Consider the following 18,800-nt stretch of genomic DNA (forward strand, 5'->3'; position numbering starts at 1 on the left):
AGTGCGCCATAAATTCTTTGTATGGGATGTCTGCAATCTTCACAAACACTCACTTCTCTTCTATTCATGATGAACTCTCTATTGGGGTCTCTTCTCATTATGTATGCTTCTTAGGTGTGAGCTTTGAGAAAATATTTGGACTTTTTTTTTAGAAGGGCAAAGAATGGTGCTTTAACCACTTAAGCCCCGGACCATTTTGTTGCTAAATGCCCAGGCCAGGTTCTGCGATTCGGCACTGCGTCGCTTTAACAGACAATTGCGCGGTCGTGCGACGTGGCTCCCAAACAAAATTGGCGTCCTTTTTTCCCCACAAATAGAGCTTTCTTTTGGTGGTATTTGATCACCTCTGCGGTTTTTATTTTTTGCGCTATAAACAAAAATAGAGCGACAATTTTGAAAAAAATGCAATATTTTTTACTTTTTGCTATAATAAATATCCCCCAAAAACATATATATAAAACAAATTTTTTCCTCAGTTTAGGCCGATACGTATTCTTCTACCTATTTTTGGTAAAAAAAATCGCAATAAGTGTTTATCGATTGGTTTGTGCAAAATTTATAGCGTTTACAAAATAGGGGATAGTTTTATTGCATTTTTATTAATTATTTTTTTTTTACTACTATTGGCGGCGATCAGCGATTTTTTTCATGACTGCGACATTATGGCGGACACTTCGGACAATTTTGACACATTTTTGGGACCATTGTCATTTTCACAGCAAAAAATGCATTTAAATTGCATTGTTTATTGTGAAAATGACAGTTGCAGTTTGGGAATTAACCACAGGGGGCGCTGTAGGAGTTAGGGTTCACCTAGTGTGTGTTTACAACTGTAGGGGGGTGTGGCTGTAGGACTGACGTCATCGATCGAGTCTCCCTATAAAAGGGATCACTCGATCGATGCAGCCGCCACAGTGAAGCACGGGGAAGCTGTGTTTACATACGGCTCTCCCCGTGCTTCAGCTCTGGGGAGCGATCGCGAGGGGGCAGCTATAAACGAATAGCCGCGCCGTCGTCCCGGATCGCTCCCCGAGGTAAGCCGCACGCAGCGGAGGGGGTCCCGATCGGACCCCCGACCCGCTAGAAGGCAGGGACGTATATATACTGCCTGTACGTGCCATTCTGTGGACGTAAATAGGCGTGCGGCGGGCGTTAAGTGGTTAAAGGGGTTGTAAAGGTTTGTTTTTAAATTCCTAAATAGGTTCCTTTAAGCTAGTGCATTGTTGGTTCACTTACCTTTTCCTTCGATTTCCCTTCTAAATGTTTTTTCTCTTTGTCTGAATTTCTCACTTCCTGTTCCTCCTTAATAAGCTGTTCAGTAAGCTGTAAACTATCCACCGCTCGGATGATGATGGCAAGTTTACTGAGGAGAAACAGGAAGTGAGAAATTCAGACAAAGAAAAAAAACATTTATAAATCGAAGGAAAAGGTAAGTGAACCAACAATGCACTAGCTTAAAGGAACCTATTTAGAAAATAAAAAACGAACCTTTACAACCCCTTTGAGTAAAGACATATTTTTGATAAAATCCCATAAACTGAAACCTGCTTACCAGGAAGTTTCTTTATTTTGAATGTCATCATTGTACTTTTATTGGTATTGGTCCAGTTTTTTTTTACAAGTTTTGCCTTCTCAGCGGTTGTGTTAGGTGTTCTTTATAATAAGATAAAGCTATAATATTATATATAAATTCACAATGCCATACTTGAGAGGTCCATCATGGTGAATATCATAAGTAGTTGATTGGATACATTTTAACATTCTTGACCTTTTTAGTAGTCTTGCCAAAAGGCACAAGCATTAAACTTTTATAGGGTTTGGCCACCCAGCTTCCAGATTTGTCAAGCAATGTAGTAAATAAAGGTAAGGCAGGAGCATAAAAACAACGATTTGAAAGGCACCGAAGCCTGACCTCATAGTTGTTTTAGACAAGTCAAGCTGCAGGTTGCACGTGGGTGTCTAATGTGTGTGGAAGAGCCAGCCAGGCCCCATAGTCTTCCATTTAGGGTCATTGCTCCCTTCCTATACTTGGGACACGCCAGCTGACGTTATTATCTGAAGAGGGAGAGTGGGGATCTTGTTTTTACAACTGTCACACGCTGCTACTTTATTTATCAATCGGCAGCTACTTTCCTGCCTTTCTTGGCATACTTGGAAACGAAGACAGAAACCCGTCTCGGCGCTGCTTAATGTTGGCTGCACTGAGTGATGAATCCTTCTCAGTCACCCATGTCCAAATGTTAATTTACCAGCTTGTAAATCTTACTGGATCATTTCAAGTGTTTTATCCACACCCCAGGTTGCTGAAGCCTCAGTGTAAGCACGTTATTATTGACCGTATGTAGGCAAGGAAGACACGCAAGCTTTTTAATAAGACATCGAGCAGTGATGTTATGCAAACTGTCACAGCTTTGATCAGCTGATGATGGATCAGTTTAAAGAGCAGGCAGATCAATAAAGGTGTTTGCTAATTGGTCGCTGTGGGTTACTGCATCCTTTACCTTGATTATTGCCTTATCAAATAAGTCTGATATGTTTAGGTACATTATCTGTCTATACAACCACATTCTAAATAATTGTTTAGCTATTTTGGTTTTTGTCAAAGCTAAACTCTGGGGGAAAAAAGATTCACTTTTGCAATGGGTCCCCACTTCAAGGGTTAAAGTGGTTGTACCTCAAAACAAATAATGCTGCGCTAGTGATAATAAATGTATCCAACCAGACTCCTCAGACATGAAATTTGAACAAAGCATATCCCTGTCTCAATTAGGAGCACTAAGTGTAATTTCTGTCTGCTGCTTCATTCCTCTACTATCAGCATGAGTCACTTCTGACAAGTTTTCCTGACACCAAGAGATAAAAAGGTGAAAGGGGAGGGAGCTCCAGCTTATGGACAGTCTCAGCTCTGTTCACGTGTAATGTGTGAAGGGGTTGTGTCCTTTCCCTTTAATCAGTTCTCAGAGCTCTCCTCACTGAGCTCTGCAGAGTGTAAATTCAGTTCTCCACCCCCTTTTTTCCTCAATTCTCAGACAAGCTTTATAAATTCAGCACTTTGGCTTAAGAGAAAAGACTGTAGATAGATAGGTACAACTTGTATAGGAGGATTTGTTTCATCTCTGTGTATCACCTGAGGATAGTCTGGGTATCTTTAAGGGTTTACAACCACTTTGTGCCCTCATTTTGCCTAGAGGATGATGAATATGATGATGTACTTGTCTTATTCCTCACTTCCACAGTCTTCCTCCATGAGTGACGTACTGTGATCTTCCAGTCTGTTTTCTGAAGTCATTCCATACAATGCAGGACCAGCAGTCCCATATTGTACAGAAGGATGCCAAGGGTTTCCAGAATGTTGGACGTATTAGGAGAACACCGGTTCCCAAAGGAGAGAGCAGTAGGGTAAGTATATCACCCTAGTAATGATCCCCAAGGCAAAACGAAGCAGTTGCACCTTGCAGTGGGGAAGATGACCCACTGAAAGCTTAAATTATTTTTTCCCTGAAGTTCAGATTTAAGCATCCTTTTTATTTTGTATAGGTTTTGTCTTCAATTTCATTGATCATCATCATAGGTTTAAGCTGATTACACAATACAGGAGGCAGTAAATCAAAATATTACCACCATTTCATATATGCCATGATATAAAACAACGTACAAAAAAAATAGAAAATTGCAAGCGCTCTACCTAAATAATACAATTAGTTGAAAAAAATGATTGGCTATAAAAAAGTTGAGTTTTAGAACTTGGCCTTTCATTATTTTACACCCTAACCACAACAAATTAATGAATCTTTAGATCTTGAAATGCTTGTGTCTTTTTTTTTCTTTCTCTCATTATGAAATAGAGATTAATAATTTTTCCCAGGGAGTGTCCTCGTCACCAAACCAGCACTTTTCAACACCTCTCCAATCAAAAAAAAAAAAAATGCATGAAAATAATAATAATAATAGGAAAACCCCTAGCTAAGCTATTCCTTGTCTGTGTCTCCTCTTGCAGCTAATCTGAGCCTTTGACACAAACACACACACACACACCCTCTCCAGTCTAAACTCGCCCAGCCGGGAAAACCGAAAACTGTAATTTAATGGGCTGCGTCAGAGTCTTCTTGAGAAAATTGCCCAGCTTAATGAAAACAAAATGTGAGCTTAGCATTGATGGTAAACAAAACAAAGATGCACACACAATGGGACCTGTGGATGGATCTGGGGTTGGAGCAGGGAAAGACCCAAAGATGCTTCTATTCTCATTGAAAGAACGCTAAGCATTCAAGGTCGCTCAGTAAGAAATGGCAAGGTCAGACCAGGTCCTAGTGTGATTAGTATGTGAATAGGAAGCTGAGCAGGCTGAGAATCGGAGATCCTGAAATCGGTTTTAATTAACCAGAAGCATTGGTTTGGAAGGTCTCTTCCATTAAATAGATGACTTTAGATTCATTTAATACTGAGGCACAAAAAAGTGAGGGTTATTATTAGGAGCAAATCCACCTAGAGCCATGGGTACTGTTGGATAAAACACTCTAGAGTGTATTCATAGCAAATTATTGCCGGTTTCACTTATCTGATTATAGAATAATAAAATACATGAAGAGGATTCTGGGAGAATACGGTAATTTTTATTTAAAATGTTCTTTGGGTGAATTCCAAGCACCATATTAATAAAAAAACTATTAATTTCATAAATGATGTAAATGTGCTCAGTTGAAATGTTATCTGGCGTACTCTGATTTCCATTTAGTGAGGATTGGGTTTGACTTTGCTTGTAGAACATTCAGATGTGAAACAGATATCTGCCCTGCACAGTTGGGCTTAAACCAACCTGTCAAGCTTGGCACCTTTATTTCCTATCATCCTTGCTGATAACGTCAAGATTTTTATCGGCGTATGCCTGCCCCCCTCCTTCATGTTGTGTTCAACTGTCACCCGCTACTCTCCGAATACCGTCTCCATTCATGTTGGTGGAGAAGGTGGGGGCCTTCCTCTGACCCATCTCCCTCTTCAGACCTGCCAGCATCTGCGTGCCTAGTTTTCCGCTTGGCTGCTCATGTGTTCAGAAGCTGCCTGGGCCTCGTCCCACATACCAATTACTGACTTTTTGCTTTCTGAAGATCTTGATTCAATGTGGCATATTTTCCCACGTGAAAGTGGACATAGCCGTTTGGAAAGGTGCCCTCACAGGCTACGTGTTGCAGAGAATGGAAAGCTGTGCAGTGGTGAAGGAAGCCACACATTCTTAAAGGCCAAGTCCACCCAATACTGTTATTTATTGGACACTGGTGGGTTGAATTACTCACTGGCATCTTTTTTTTTTCCTCCTATCAAGTAGCTAGACTTACATGTCAATTGTCCTGACTGGAAATAGTCAGGTGGTTGTAATTCAGTCTGTTTTCATAAACTGAAATAGTCATGTTCAGTGGACCTAGGATAGCGGTAGACATTAGAGACCATATGGCATGCATACAGATTTTAATTGCATACGTATAACTGTGTAAACATGCATGCTTGAATTGCCAAGCATGCCTGTTCATACAGAACAGAGAGCCTTGACTATACAATCTTCAGTGCTGAAAATATTTTGTGTGCCATCTAATAATATTTATAGGCATGGGGATCACTGCAAAGTCTACCCATAATCTATGGATTCATCTGTGTCTAGCTTGGGAAGTATGAGGACAATACATTGGAAGCCATGAGGGAGGGCAGTGATAGAAATGTGCGTTGTATTTAAACGTATTATTTTGTAGGTGGAGCTTACTGTTTCTTCTTTGTTTTAACTATCTTTTGTACAAAAAATAGATATTATAAGTATCTTTTTTTGTTTATTTTATTTTGTTTATTTTACTTATTTTGCATATTCATTTTGTTAACAGGTCCACCATCAGCTCCTCAGAACCTGATTTCCAATGTCAATGAAACCTCTGTGAATTTGGAGTGGACTGCTCCTCAGAACAATGGCGGAAGGACAGATGTTTCTTACAATGTGGTCTGTAAGAGATGTGGTTCTGATTTAACTCGCTGCCGGCCATGTGGCTCTGGAGTCCATTTCACACCCCAGCAGAATATTCTGAAGACAACCAAAGTGTCCATCACCGACCTGCAAGCTCATACCAACTATACCTTCGAGATCTGGTCAGTGAATGGAGTGTCCAAACAGAACCCTAGTCAAGATCAGTCTGTGTCGGTGACTGTGACAACCAACCAAGCTGGTAAGTGTTTTTTTTTTTTTGCTTTATTTAAGCATACGTGTTATTTTATGCACACAGAATATAGTGATACGGATATGTGAAGCTATAATTATAATTCTTGATAGAAAGCCTTAAGAATTCAGAGCCCACCGTCGTCTGACTAGTACATGTTCATAATAATGCCTTTACTCCATCATTAATGAGTCAGTTGTATTCATCACACAGGCGGTACATATCTGGTAGTGGTGTACCCGCAGATAAGTGTCATCTGAAGATGCCGAAAATATCTAGCAGCCCACTGCTTGGACCGTGTGAAAATCTCCTGATGCTTATTATTTTAATAGGCAAGGAGAGAATGCTGATTTAAATATGCAAATGTCGCTGCTCATCATTTTGTTTATTATCCACGGGTAGTGTCTTCACCCTCCAGGACAGTCCGTACTCGCAGTGTTAAGATTGTGACAGACGTTCAAAGTCTGAATGGTGCCACACTCTGACAGGCACTCCATGGGGAAGAGCTGGCACAGGGAGAATCTGAAGATCCTTCAGCCCAGCCTCAGATACAAATTCATATAGCAGTATGAGAAGTCCGCTATAAAACAAGCATGACACACATTTGAAAAGCTAGAGACATGTTCTTTTTACCTCTCTTCATTGTTAGACGGAATGAAACGAAGGATGACAAAGGCGCTGTGGACTTTGAATCATAATATTTTTTCCCTGCCACTTGAGTAAAAGTTACTAGATGTAATTTGCAAACCCAATTTAGAGCAAAAAATATTTATTTATTCCCGACTTAAAATAGCTGAAGGGAAAGATCCTTTTAAGAGGGGGTAGTTATTAGCAGATTTTTGTCTGTCTATTGCAAATCCAGTTGCCGTTCGATTTGCAAAAATATACAATGGTTTTGTGCGCATTTTGAAACCTCTGTGCCTGAAGACCTGGTCAGCCAACTGTACTTGCAGCAGGACTTCCACCTAAAGCCAAAACACATCTAAGAAGTGGTCGGGTTATGCTTTACATTTATGATCCATATCATTTATGTACATTATATTTAGTTTAGGGAATCATTTGATAAGCATGATCACTCGGTAGCATCACCAACAACTTTCCTCATCCTTTGAAATAATAGAAGGATATGCTTTAATGATATGAGACTTGCTCTTCTACAGCAGGGGTCTCCAAACTTTTCAAACAAAGGGCCAGTTTACTGTTCTTCAGACTTCAGGGGGGCTGGATTGTGTCCAGTGGGTCAATATTAATGTCCCGGGCCCAGCATTAGTGAAAATAAACATGGTCTCCGGGTTGGTGATCAGTAGGATGTGGAATAGTGCCCCATCATTCGTGTCAGTGGCAGGAATTATGCCCCACTGTTGGTGTCACACAGTTTTCTCCAAACTGTTCCCGAGGGCCAGAAGGGGCCCCTTTGCTAGTTTTTTTCTGGCCCTTGGGGCACAGTTTGGAGACCACTGTTCTACAGGCTAAAGTAAAACATAGCCATATAAGGGATCTTTGTGTGCTGGCAGGAAACTTTTGTCCGCTGGAAACCTGTCCGCTAGACCGTACACACGGTCGGACATGTCCGCGGAAACTGGTCCGCGAACCAGTTTCAGCGGACATGTTCGACCGTGTGTACGCCGCCTTACTGTATCGTGGTCGGGATTTGAATCAGCAACCCTTTTTACTGCTAGGCGAGAGTGCTACTCACTACACCACTGTGCTGCCCTACACCACTGTTGCTCCATTTTTTTGCACTGATGGGAGACCGATATCTATTGAGCGTCTACAATGCCTTTTCTGAATAGTAAGGACTGTTTAAAGAACCTGTAAGCATTTGACAGGAGGCTTATATCACAAGAATATATAATTTAATAGCATTACTAATACAAAGTGATCATATCTATTTCCCAAAAAGTTGAGATGTGTTTGGACTGGTCTGGGCAGATCGTATTGAGAATCCATCACCGGAGATGGAAGAAAGAACGCCGTATAAGAGCTAGGAAGAAAGGCTCTCTGTTGGTCCTCTTGTTCCCTTCACTTTCTGTAGGGGAGGCCTCTCTGCTCTACTAAACGCTTTTAGTTTTTTTTTTTTTAAGGACTCAACAGTACTGGCTGTGCCAACAGACATAAACAAAACACGTTTGGGATCAGTTACCCAAACTAGTCACCTCTTGTTCCTTCTCTCCATCACATCACAGCTTGCTGGACACAGGATACACCAATTAGCACAGAAAGTGTGTAAATAAATTGAACAAGGCTTTACCCTAAGAGAGGCGACAGATAGTTTTAAACAGCTGTTGGCCGTTCAAAGTCAGCCCAGATTTTGGCAGTGTGCGGTTTGATGCCCAGTGAAAACACAAAACCCTATAACATAAACAATCACTACCCTAATTAATTGCACTCTCTGATGGTGATATATAAACGTATTTTTTTTTTAATGATGAAATCCGATTGCTGTTTTCTATATGCCTGCCAAATGCCTCATAGGCATTTAATTATTCCTTCTGAATTTAAAGCTGAACTCCGGGCGGATGTAGAAGACACAAATTATTGCAGCTCTGTATTTTTAATGCATCATTAACACATCATTAAGGTGGTTCTAAAAGCTGAAGGTTTTTCTTTTTTTTTACCCTTATGCTTTCTATGCATGAAATTAAAAAACCTGTGTGCAGCTGCCCCCTCCCCAAATACTTGCCTGGTCTCGATCTAGCAATGTGCATGAGAGCACTGGCTCTCCCAACTCTCTGCTTCCTCATTGGCTTAGAGGCAGCGGCGGAATCAAGCTGCTGTCAATCACAGACAGTGAGGAGGGAGCAGGGGGCGGGACTAAGCTGCGCTGTGTGAGTTTAATGGCCCAGGAGTGAGCATCCATGAGTGCCCCCACAGCAAGTGACCTGCTATGGGGGCACTTGGCGGAAAGAAGGAGCCATGAGCGCTGGCAGGAGACCCAGAGATGCTCTGTGCAAAACTATTGCACAGAGCAGGTGAGTATAACATTTTCTTTTATCTACCTTTAGTATCACGTAAAGTGTATTTCCTAATGCGGCACCTTATTTGAAAAGGAATCGCTTTAGGTAATCCAAGCGTAAGTTCACCCCACCTCCCCTAGTATTTGTAGCGGGTGACTTTTATTTATTTATTTTATATTTTTATATTTTATATTATTTAATTTAGGATCCTCTTTAAATGCAGGCAGTGTAAGTGTCTGAAATTACATTGGTGTCAGCCTTTTTTGCACTCCCTGTATAGCAGATCTCAGAATAACTGAAGGTAAAGCAGCACATGGAGTCAATAAGTTATGCCGCAGTGCAAGGAGCGTACTGATAGGAGGAGAGAGCAGAGTGACAGAGAGATAAGCTCATCAGTCTGTCTGGCCATCCACACTCATTTCGAAATCTCGGCCGAGTAAGCTGAATGTACCACGTTGATTGATCAACTTGGGTACAACCAGCCTGCCGGATTCGCTAGAGATAATCACTCCCCACCAAGAGAAGATATTTGTTGGTTCCCCTGCCAACACTGTCTGTGTTGATGGGGAATTGTGTGCATTTGGGTTGCAGTCACAGTCACTATCCGCTCACAGGCTGGGGAGGGACAAGACAAGTGTTAGGGCCCTTTCACACGGAGCGGATCCGTATTGATCCGCCCCGTGTGTGTCCGTCGGCTCAGCGGGGATCATCCGTAAATCCCCGCTGAGCTGTCGGCGGACAGGGCGGTCCCCGCACACTGTGCAGAGACCGCCCTGTCTTTCCTCCGCTCTCCCCTATAGGGAATCGGATGAATACGGACCGTGTGTCCGTATTCATCCAATCCGTTCCGCCAGATGGAAGAAAAATAGGGTTTTCTTCCGTCTGAAAAAGCGGATCTTTGCGGAGGCGGATCGTTACGGACGTTAGCGGATGCATCATCCGCTAACATCCACAATCCCATAGGGATTAAACGGACTTGTAAAAAACTTGTAAAAAATGGACCGTTTGTCCGTACGTGTGAAAGGGCTCTTACTGATCTGCAGCAAACCAAAAAGAGGTCTCCTTCCCAGCCTTCAGCACTGGATGGACAGACCAACATTTTTTTTCCTGGCCAGTAAAATGTCTCTCTTATATAGTTTGGTCTGCAAATTTAGCTGTTTGCTTGGAGTTTATTTTATTTAATTTTTTTTACATTTTCTTGACCAGGACTTCATATTCTGTTATTCTTATAACCGTTTTAAGGATTTGGCACACCTAGCAACTCTTGAAACACACAAATACAATGATGTCAGGTTCTTGGATGGTAGAAATTTTCCAGCAATCTGAGTGTTTCTTTGGCTAGTGCGAATGATTTTTGTTGCTAAGATACATTTTTAAAAACTATTTTCTCTGGTTATAAAATCAGTATTCATATCCTTTCCATGCGTGTAGAAAATGTCCCTGTGTGTGTTTTATTGTACCTGGTGCCATAGTGCCGCTGGTGTCACCACGCTATGGAGTTTTTTTCTGTAGGGGTGAGATGATTTCCATAGGACGGATGACAATGTCACTGCTTGATACTGTACACAAGATGAAGTGCTGTTGCCTTTTCTCTTCTTTTCTGTTGCTTCATTTCCATATCAATTTCACTTCTGCGTTAGGCAGCTTTTATCTAGCTAATGTTGATGGCTGAGCCGTGCCAGCATGAAAAAAAGCCGCATCCTTAAGTCTGGGTGGAGTTGTTTGCCCCAGAGGCTGAACCGACAATCCAGCCAGCTCGCTGTTTACCAACACCCCAGTGTTGTGGGCTATGTGCTGGAAATGGAATCATTGGCTGCTGTGATTGCTGCGTTCCCAGCTCCGGGTGATATAAACAGTGTGTGCTTCTAATGACTGATGGACGCTGCAGGGAGGAAGATGTCAGTAGGAGATCAGCACTGATCTCTACAGCATTATGCAATGTGTTCAATAAAACAAAAAAACAACGCGCACTGATAGCAACCAATCAGAACTTGGTACAACTCTAAACAGATGAAAGCTGATTTCTGATTGGTTGCTATAGGTAACTGTTTCTTTGCATCTATTTAGTCTGAGAACATTCTGTATAGAGTCATACCTATTTAAACTGTTGTGTTTAACCCACTAAAACTCACGTGTTCAACATCCCTTTAATAAAAAATATTGTCTTTTAAAAACATTATTTTTTCCTGAATTTTTTGTATGCTGTGAGGATATAGAAGTCAGCGCATCTAATGATATTTTAATACATTGACAGCATCAGTTGTCAATGTAATAAAAATATGTATTTTTATGTTTTTTTTATGTATTTTACAAAATATGTATTTGTATGTTGTTTTTATTTTATTTTTTATGTATTTTACAAAATAGTTTTTTTTATGTTTTTATTTTATTTTTTATGTATTTTACAAAATAGTTTTTTTATGTTGTTTTTATTTTATTTTGTATGTATTTTACAAAATATGTTTTATGTTTTTATTTTATTTTTTATGTATTTTACAAAATATGTTTTTTTTTTTTTAAATACATATTGGCAACATCTAATAACTTAGGTCAGTGGCTGTTAACCCTACCCAACAATTCTGAATTGAAAAACGAAATGTCTGCAAATGAAAAGCATATTGCAGCATGACCATGTACCTCTTTAACGATACAATATAAACGCATCCTGCACGCACACAATAATCTAAATGGTCCCTAAAGCAGCCATAGATTCCTAGATTGTCATATTCCCTAATCCTATTTCTTATTGTTATAAAATCCTAAATCCGACAGGCTGGTTGTTAATGGATCGACTTGGCTACAATCAGCCTGCCCATGCATGGATTGAATCTCGGACGGTCCCTGCAGAATCGGGCAAATTTTAATCCGTCTTAAATCTGGTCATATTTTTGTTTGAAAACATTTGTTTTCAGAACATTTTTTCTATTTTTTAGTACTTAATGGGATCAAATTGATGATCAATTTTAGTAGTTAATGGGATTTAAATTGATGATCAATTTTGACTGTAGTAATAAGGGAAATCAAAAGGAGAAAGTAATGAAATTCTAACTTTAAATGTGGCTTACGTTTGCGCACATGAATCCCAAAATCGAGTGTTGAATTCCAAACATTGGAATGGAACGATACTACGTTTTTAAGGGTTTTCATTCAAAATTTGTTGAGTCCATAATGGTACTTTTGAATGCTCTGATGAACTATTTTTCTCAATTTCTGTTTGAACGTTCCAAATTCTACTGGTGTATAGCCAGCTTAAGAGTTTTAGGTCATCAGCGAAGAAATCTAGAGCAACACAAGTTACCTTTACTGGATACAACCTAATAATGGGGTGCAAAGCTTGCAATGAAGGCTTTGTTCTAGTGGAATTTACAGTGGTTTGGTTTATATAAGGGTTAAACAGACATTCCCAGCGCTAAGCCATAATTAAATGGGCTCAGTAATATTCACGTCTGGTTTTGTCTCTGCTTTGTGGAAAGGAGCCGGTCTAATGAAGACTTGCAGCAGCTATTAGGAGCAGACTTCTCCTGTCTTTATGGAGAGAAGATATAGGTAGTAGTTATATCTGCTTATGCCATAAAGAAGAAATGGATGTTTGTTAGCCAGACGTGCTCCTTGCCAGCAGGATGTTGTCACCTGCTTTATCCACAAAGAAAGGCGTATTGTAGGGCAGCCTGAATACACAGCCCTGACCTCCCGCTGTTAGGAACTCTCTGCTGTTAATAGTCTAGTATATTTGGCTATGGATTTGGCAAGCTGCAGCTGTCTATTTCTTTGGTGTCACAGGATGCAACTTTGAGTTTGAAGAAAGGTGTGGATTTGGGGAGGGAGAAGGAAATCACAAAAACAATGTGTCAGGTACATGTGTTTTTATTTAAAGGCAAACCATCAGCCTCTGAAATGGAGAACTATGATGGCAAATGTTGGGGAGTTTTCTGACAGGTGGTAAATTTTATATTACACGGCCATATTGGTCAAATCATTTCCTTTAGTTTGTCTAGATATGTGCTACATGACGTTATATCACAGAAGTACTTTGATCAATCACAGAAGACCGGGTTGTCCTACCTTAGCTGCACATTTAAGGACAGGGCAGTTGTATTAGAATCCTATGGATAGAGTGTAAGGCCCCTTTCACACTTATACGACTTGTCCCACAATTTATGATGGCAAAGTAGCATGACAAATCGTTTCCCATAATTTCCAATGACAACCATTCATATTAGTACAACGTCAAGTCGTTCTGACTTCAAAATAGTCCCTGCACTACTTTGGTCCGACTTTGGTGCCACCTACACAGGCATTCCCTGAAATAGCGGCCACGAATCGCGGCCACATAATCACGCGATTTAGAAGTCGTAGTAGTGGCAAAGGGGCCTTAAGCCCAGTACATACATAGTAACTCTTGATACATGTGTAATGCTGTCTGTTCAAAAAAAGCTGGTCTAATGGTCAGGCTGGAAAACCAGCAATCGATCAATGAATGACAACTTTAGTTTTCACGTGATGGTCCTCTTTAGCAAAGTATACCACTTGTTCTTGTTTTAGGCCCGTTCACTCTTGAGCGTTTTGCAGCTTGTAGCTTAAAGCTTAAAAAAAACTACTATAGCCCTTGTTCACATATCAGCGTCTTGTCACTTGTAGCAAAATACCCGTTGCTCAAAAAGTACATGATCTACTTTTTGCTCAAGATTGATCAGTTTTTTCCCCAATGGAAATGCCTGAAAATCGCAAGATGAGCTCACTTTGAGCGTATTTTCAAGTGTTTTTTTCTTGCACGTTCTCTGCTCAACCAGAAGCTCTCTGCTTCTTTTTCAGCAGGACTCCACAACTTTCAGTTGAAAAACGCCTAACAAAAGTTTAAATTTTGCTTAAAAAAAAACTCAAACGGTTGTAAATGTGTGAGTGTACTATAGTGAAAGGAAATAATGGTGTCCTCAAAGAGTGGTGCTGTGGACAACCAAGGGTACACTATGCCACGTCCTAATTAAGTCTCAAAGAAGAAGTGAACAAAAGGAATGGACTTTGTAGCTATAATTTAATTATTTTTCTAATATACAGTCTTTAACAAAGCAAAAGTACATACAAACATAATATTTTATTTATATATATATATATATATATATATATATATATATATATATATATATATATATATATATATATATATATATATAAATATATCCAATGATCATTTTTGGTATATATATTTTATATTTGTTTGTACTTTTGCTTTAATACAAACCGTATATTAGAATTTTTTGTGATTATGCCTACAAAGTCCATTTCTTTTTTCACTTCTTATGAATGTGAATGTAGCCTCAATGTTTGTTTCCTCCAGATTCAGTTGGTCCCTTGAGCGATAGTCCCCCCTCCCCAGTTTTAGAGTGACTCCTTTCCCTTTCCATGGTCCTATGGAGTCCCGCCATAGCCCCCCTTTTTTATGTGCACTGGGTATGTGGGCACAAGAAGCATCAGCGTCTTCACATGTAGCGCACATGATGGGACGTGTAGTCCGAAAGAATCCCATCTGATTCATTTTAGAGACGTTATGATTGCCTGTCTCCGACAGGAAATTCAAAGAAGCCAGGGGATGGAGATGTATAATGTAAAAAAAGTTAATATTTAGAACTATATAAAAAGGAATTGATTACTGTTCAAAACTAATCAATATGGATGTGTTGATATAAAAAAAAAGAGGCTTTATTACAACTTTAATAAAAGAAATGGGTTGGCTACAGTCTTATAATACACTGGGTTCACTGGAATGATGAAAACGTTGAACACATAATTGCTTAAAAACCGGTAAGTGACCATAATTGTAAAAACCTGCAGTGTCTGGCAGAACGTCCATTTAGGTAGACTGGAAATAACCGATCCATGAAGTAGTTGCGTATTTGCTCTAATGTTTCACAAACAGCCGGATTGTCGGCGGATCGCTGTCACTTAGACCTATTTAACCAGAACTGTTGTGGTACTTAACACCGCTTTTAAGTATGTTTCTCAGTGCAGGCGTCTTCTTCTGGCTCTCCACAAACTTTCTTCTTTCCCCCCTGGAGACAGATCCGTTGTTGTGATGCCGCATGATTGATTGGGGAAACAGAGGGGGCACAGAGCTGATGTTTGAGTAATGTTAAGAAATCAGGAGGACACAAGCCTAATCAAACACACAGTCAGGAATTGTGTTTTAACAAGATGATGGATTGCACTTCTGTGTGTTTTCCTGTCTTGCTCCTCAGCATCTACTTTACTTTAGTAACTTTTCTCAAGGGCTGCTCTGCAATGTGTTGCCATTCCCTAGCCATTAATTAATTGCTTCCTTTCTGAGGAGCTTAAAAACGTGCAACTCCCATTTACCTTGGAAGAATACAAAGCAATGCATTTGGAGGGTGTTCATTCTTTATTTGCATTATGGAAAATGCAGTTGGTGATTGGGATTTGCAGGACGCTATAGGGTATTTTTGGTGAATACTGATTTAGGGCTCATGCACATGGCCGTGTTGAATATAATTATCCTTTACGCTGGATCTTGCTGCCAGTTTGCAGAACTTAGTGTGTAAATGTGTGTGTTTTTTTTATTATAGATTTGCATACATTTATGTGTGTTTTATATGCATCTACACACATTAATTAAGTGAAAATACTTGCCTGAAACATTTTAGGCATTTTTATTTTTTGCTGAACTATGAAGCCAGTGTTAATTTCTCTGGCGAAAACATTTTCGTAGAATAAAACTAAAGCTAAATTGAAAATTTGATGTCAAAATTAACACTGTATGTAGCTAAACGCTGCTTTTGTTCATGGACACGTTACCTATTAAAGAAAAAAGAAAAAACTGTAAAAACCTGAAAGGGGTATTTTGTGCACCTGAATGCTCAAGGCCGGGTTCACATGTAAGCACGCAACGGCTCACAGCAGGAGTCCGGTGCGTCCTCGTTCACCATTCTAGGTCCAATTTCAGCACAATTTTTTTGCTGAATTCGGACCTGAAACAGACCAAAAGATGCACAGGACTCCTGTGCAAATCGCACCAGAGTCACCACATAGATATGTGAACCAGCTCCATAGAGAGCCGGTCACAATCTCCTGCTGTGCGAATTGGATGCGTAAAAATCCACATGCAATTCGCACTAGTGTGAACCCAACCCGAGTCCTTAGGGCCTGTTTACACCAGGTATGTTAGGACTGCATTGAAAAGCAAAAAAAGGGACTCTTGCTCATTATATGTACTTTCCTTCAAGAACTTTTCTAGTTATACATGGTTTACAATTTGATATGGTTTTTGGGCCAAGTTTGCTATCTTAGTCTTGGTGCCATCACCACTACTTTTAGTTCTAGGGCTGCATTGGGTAGCCTTGCCCAGCGCAGTTCTAATACAAGACACTAGATCAGTTCACACCAAACAAAAAAGCATGCAATGCATAAAAATGTATGAAATGTAATTTTGACATTTCAATAAAGTTGAAAAAAAAAAAAAGGGGTCAAACTCACCGGTAACAGTGTAGATGTGATCCAGCCCAGTTATTACTGAAAAATTTCCATATTTATACTTGCATACTATGTCATATTCTCTAATCCTATTTCTTATTGTTGACAATGCAGTCCTTGTTGAATGACTGCTACAGGACAAGCTGCTTGTTAGGCAAACCATAGATGATTAAATGGGTGGTTGGAAAGAAAATCACTTGATTCCCTCATCAACCCATTAAGTGTTGATGGGGCCCTCATCAACACATTCAGTGTTGATGGGGAAATCCCTCCTGCAGCACTATTGTCTTCTGCTGGTGGAAAAGCCTTCTTGGTTGGCAGTACTTAATGATTACTGCTAGCGGTTATAGCCACCGGCAGGAAATGCATGTAAAAAAATTCAACAAACTGATTGTACCCAAGTTGATCAATGGTTCAACTTGGGTACAACCCATGGAGGTGTCGATTCTCAGCCAGTCCCTGCTTTACCAGCTGAGATTGGACCCATCTATGGCCGGCTTTCGTCTATAGTTGTGACCAAGTACAGTTGTTACAATACCACGCAAGAATGTTTCCTTTCCTGCAGAGAAAAGAGAATGTAGGACTCTCAGCATATTCCATTATAGGTCATGAGAAAATATGGCTGCCCCTGTGTATACGTATTATTAAAAACTAGGCTTTTCACATATAAACACATGCTGAAACGATTATTTACACTACGTCGGCCACATTTACCTTCAAAAAGGTTTAAAAAGATGATCCGTTTGTCTTTAAGTGTTAGGAGATGGCAAAAGAAATCCATTTTGTGGAAGTGCTGCAAGAAAAATAAAGCAAGACAAGGAGCGACTATGCAAACAAACGCTGTGGAATGTGGTTAAAAAAGCCGCTAAAGCTCTTGATGAAATGGAGAGTGATGTTACTTGGGATGGGATTATATAACACACTACGGGAATGATTGTGTGTGTGTAGGTGTGCATGCACAATATATACTGGGCATATATTGTGTATATATAAATACAAATGTGTGTGCGTGTAGCTGTATACATTTATACCGTTTAGCCCTAGTTGTCTCCATCTATCTGGGGATGCTTGTTTGGTTATGGATTTACCCTTTTATTATAACATAATGCGTCTGGAACATTTGTGATTCACCTGAATGGATAAAAATAGTCATGCTTCATTTACACCGGGAGTCCCCATAATAGCAGATTGGCAGCTTTTACACTACACTGCATTCTTATTACTCTGCTTCCCTTCACCGCATCTGCATTTTTGTTACTGTTAAGTAAAAACCTTTTTTTTTTCTTTTTTCTGCTTGCTGCATTTTTGATGGTCCTGGTCTCTGTATGTGTTCTTTTAGTCAGGACTAGAGGGCAGTAGAGGTGACCCCCAGGAATATTATGTGACTGGTCCCACAAGGATCAGAAGCAATGTGATATGCTGGGATTGTACACCAAGGCAGTTTGGGGGTTGTAAGAGAAGTCAATGTTTTTACAGTACAGCCTGGCTTTTTTTTTTTTCATAGCGGTTAGAGAAGTTGGTGCTTTTATTTGCTGAATATAATCTGGCCTATAGGCAATCCCTGGGCTTGAAAACGGGGTATTGTCTTACAATAGTAAGAGGAATTTCACTGTAATTTTTTATTTTTTACCTCTTACCTTTATTTTCGGTGATATCCATAATAATCATACTCAAACACCCAATAATCCCTGTTGTGATCCATCACTCCAATACTGCACACCTGGTCCCACAATGCCATCTTCCTTTCTGACATCACCGGGAGCTGGTTGTCCCTTCTAGGTTCTTTCAGCCGGCTCCCTGATGAAGCAGTTCATTCACATATGTTGTAGACTGCACTGCCTTAATGCCTTTTGGGGTGTGGGATGGGAGTTAAGGCTCGTACACGCCTCGTACACAGGATAGGATTTTCCGCAGACAAAGCCTCGGACTTTTGTCCGAAGTGCGTTAGTCAGGAACTTGTCTTGCATACAAACGGCACACAATTGTCGGCCAACAAACCCGAATGTAGTTACGTACTGCGTGTTTTTTCAGCTCCCTAGCACCACCCTTTGGGCACCTTCTGCTAATGTTGCGCTTGGTGAGTGGACTTGTGTACACACGTTCGGAAAATCCGACAACAGACCGAAAATTTTAAAGCCTGCCATTCAACATTTGTCTGTGGAAAATC

General features: G+C 40.2%; 1 protein-coding gene across 2 annotated transcripts in view; it reads left to right on the top strand.

The window, feature by feature from the left end:
• The window catches only part of EPHA4 (EPH receptor A4), a 90,156-nt gene that overhangs the window by 40,126 nt on the left and 31,230 nt on the right, over positions 1–18,800 (top strand). For both annotated transcript variants that reach the window (XM_040349047.1, XM_040349048.1), the window contains exon 5: positions 5,868–6,203. In XM_040349047.1, coding sequence (XP_040204981.1) covers positions 5,868–6,203 — 336 coding nt within the window. The remainder of the gene's footprint in view (positions 1–5,867; positions 6,204–18,800) is intronic.

Source organism: Rana temporaria, chromosome 4 (genome assembly GCF_905171775.1).
Source record: "Rana temporaria chromosome 4, aRanTem1.1, whole genome shotgun sequence".
NCBI lineage: Eukaryota > Metazoa > Chordata > Amphibia > Anura > Ranidae > Rana > Rana temporaria.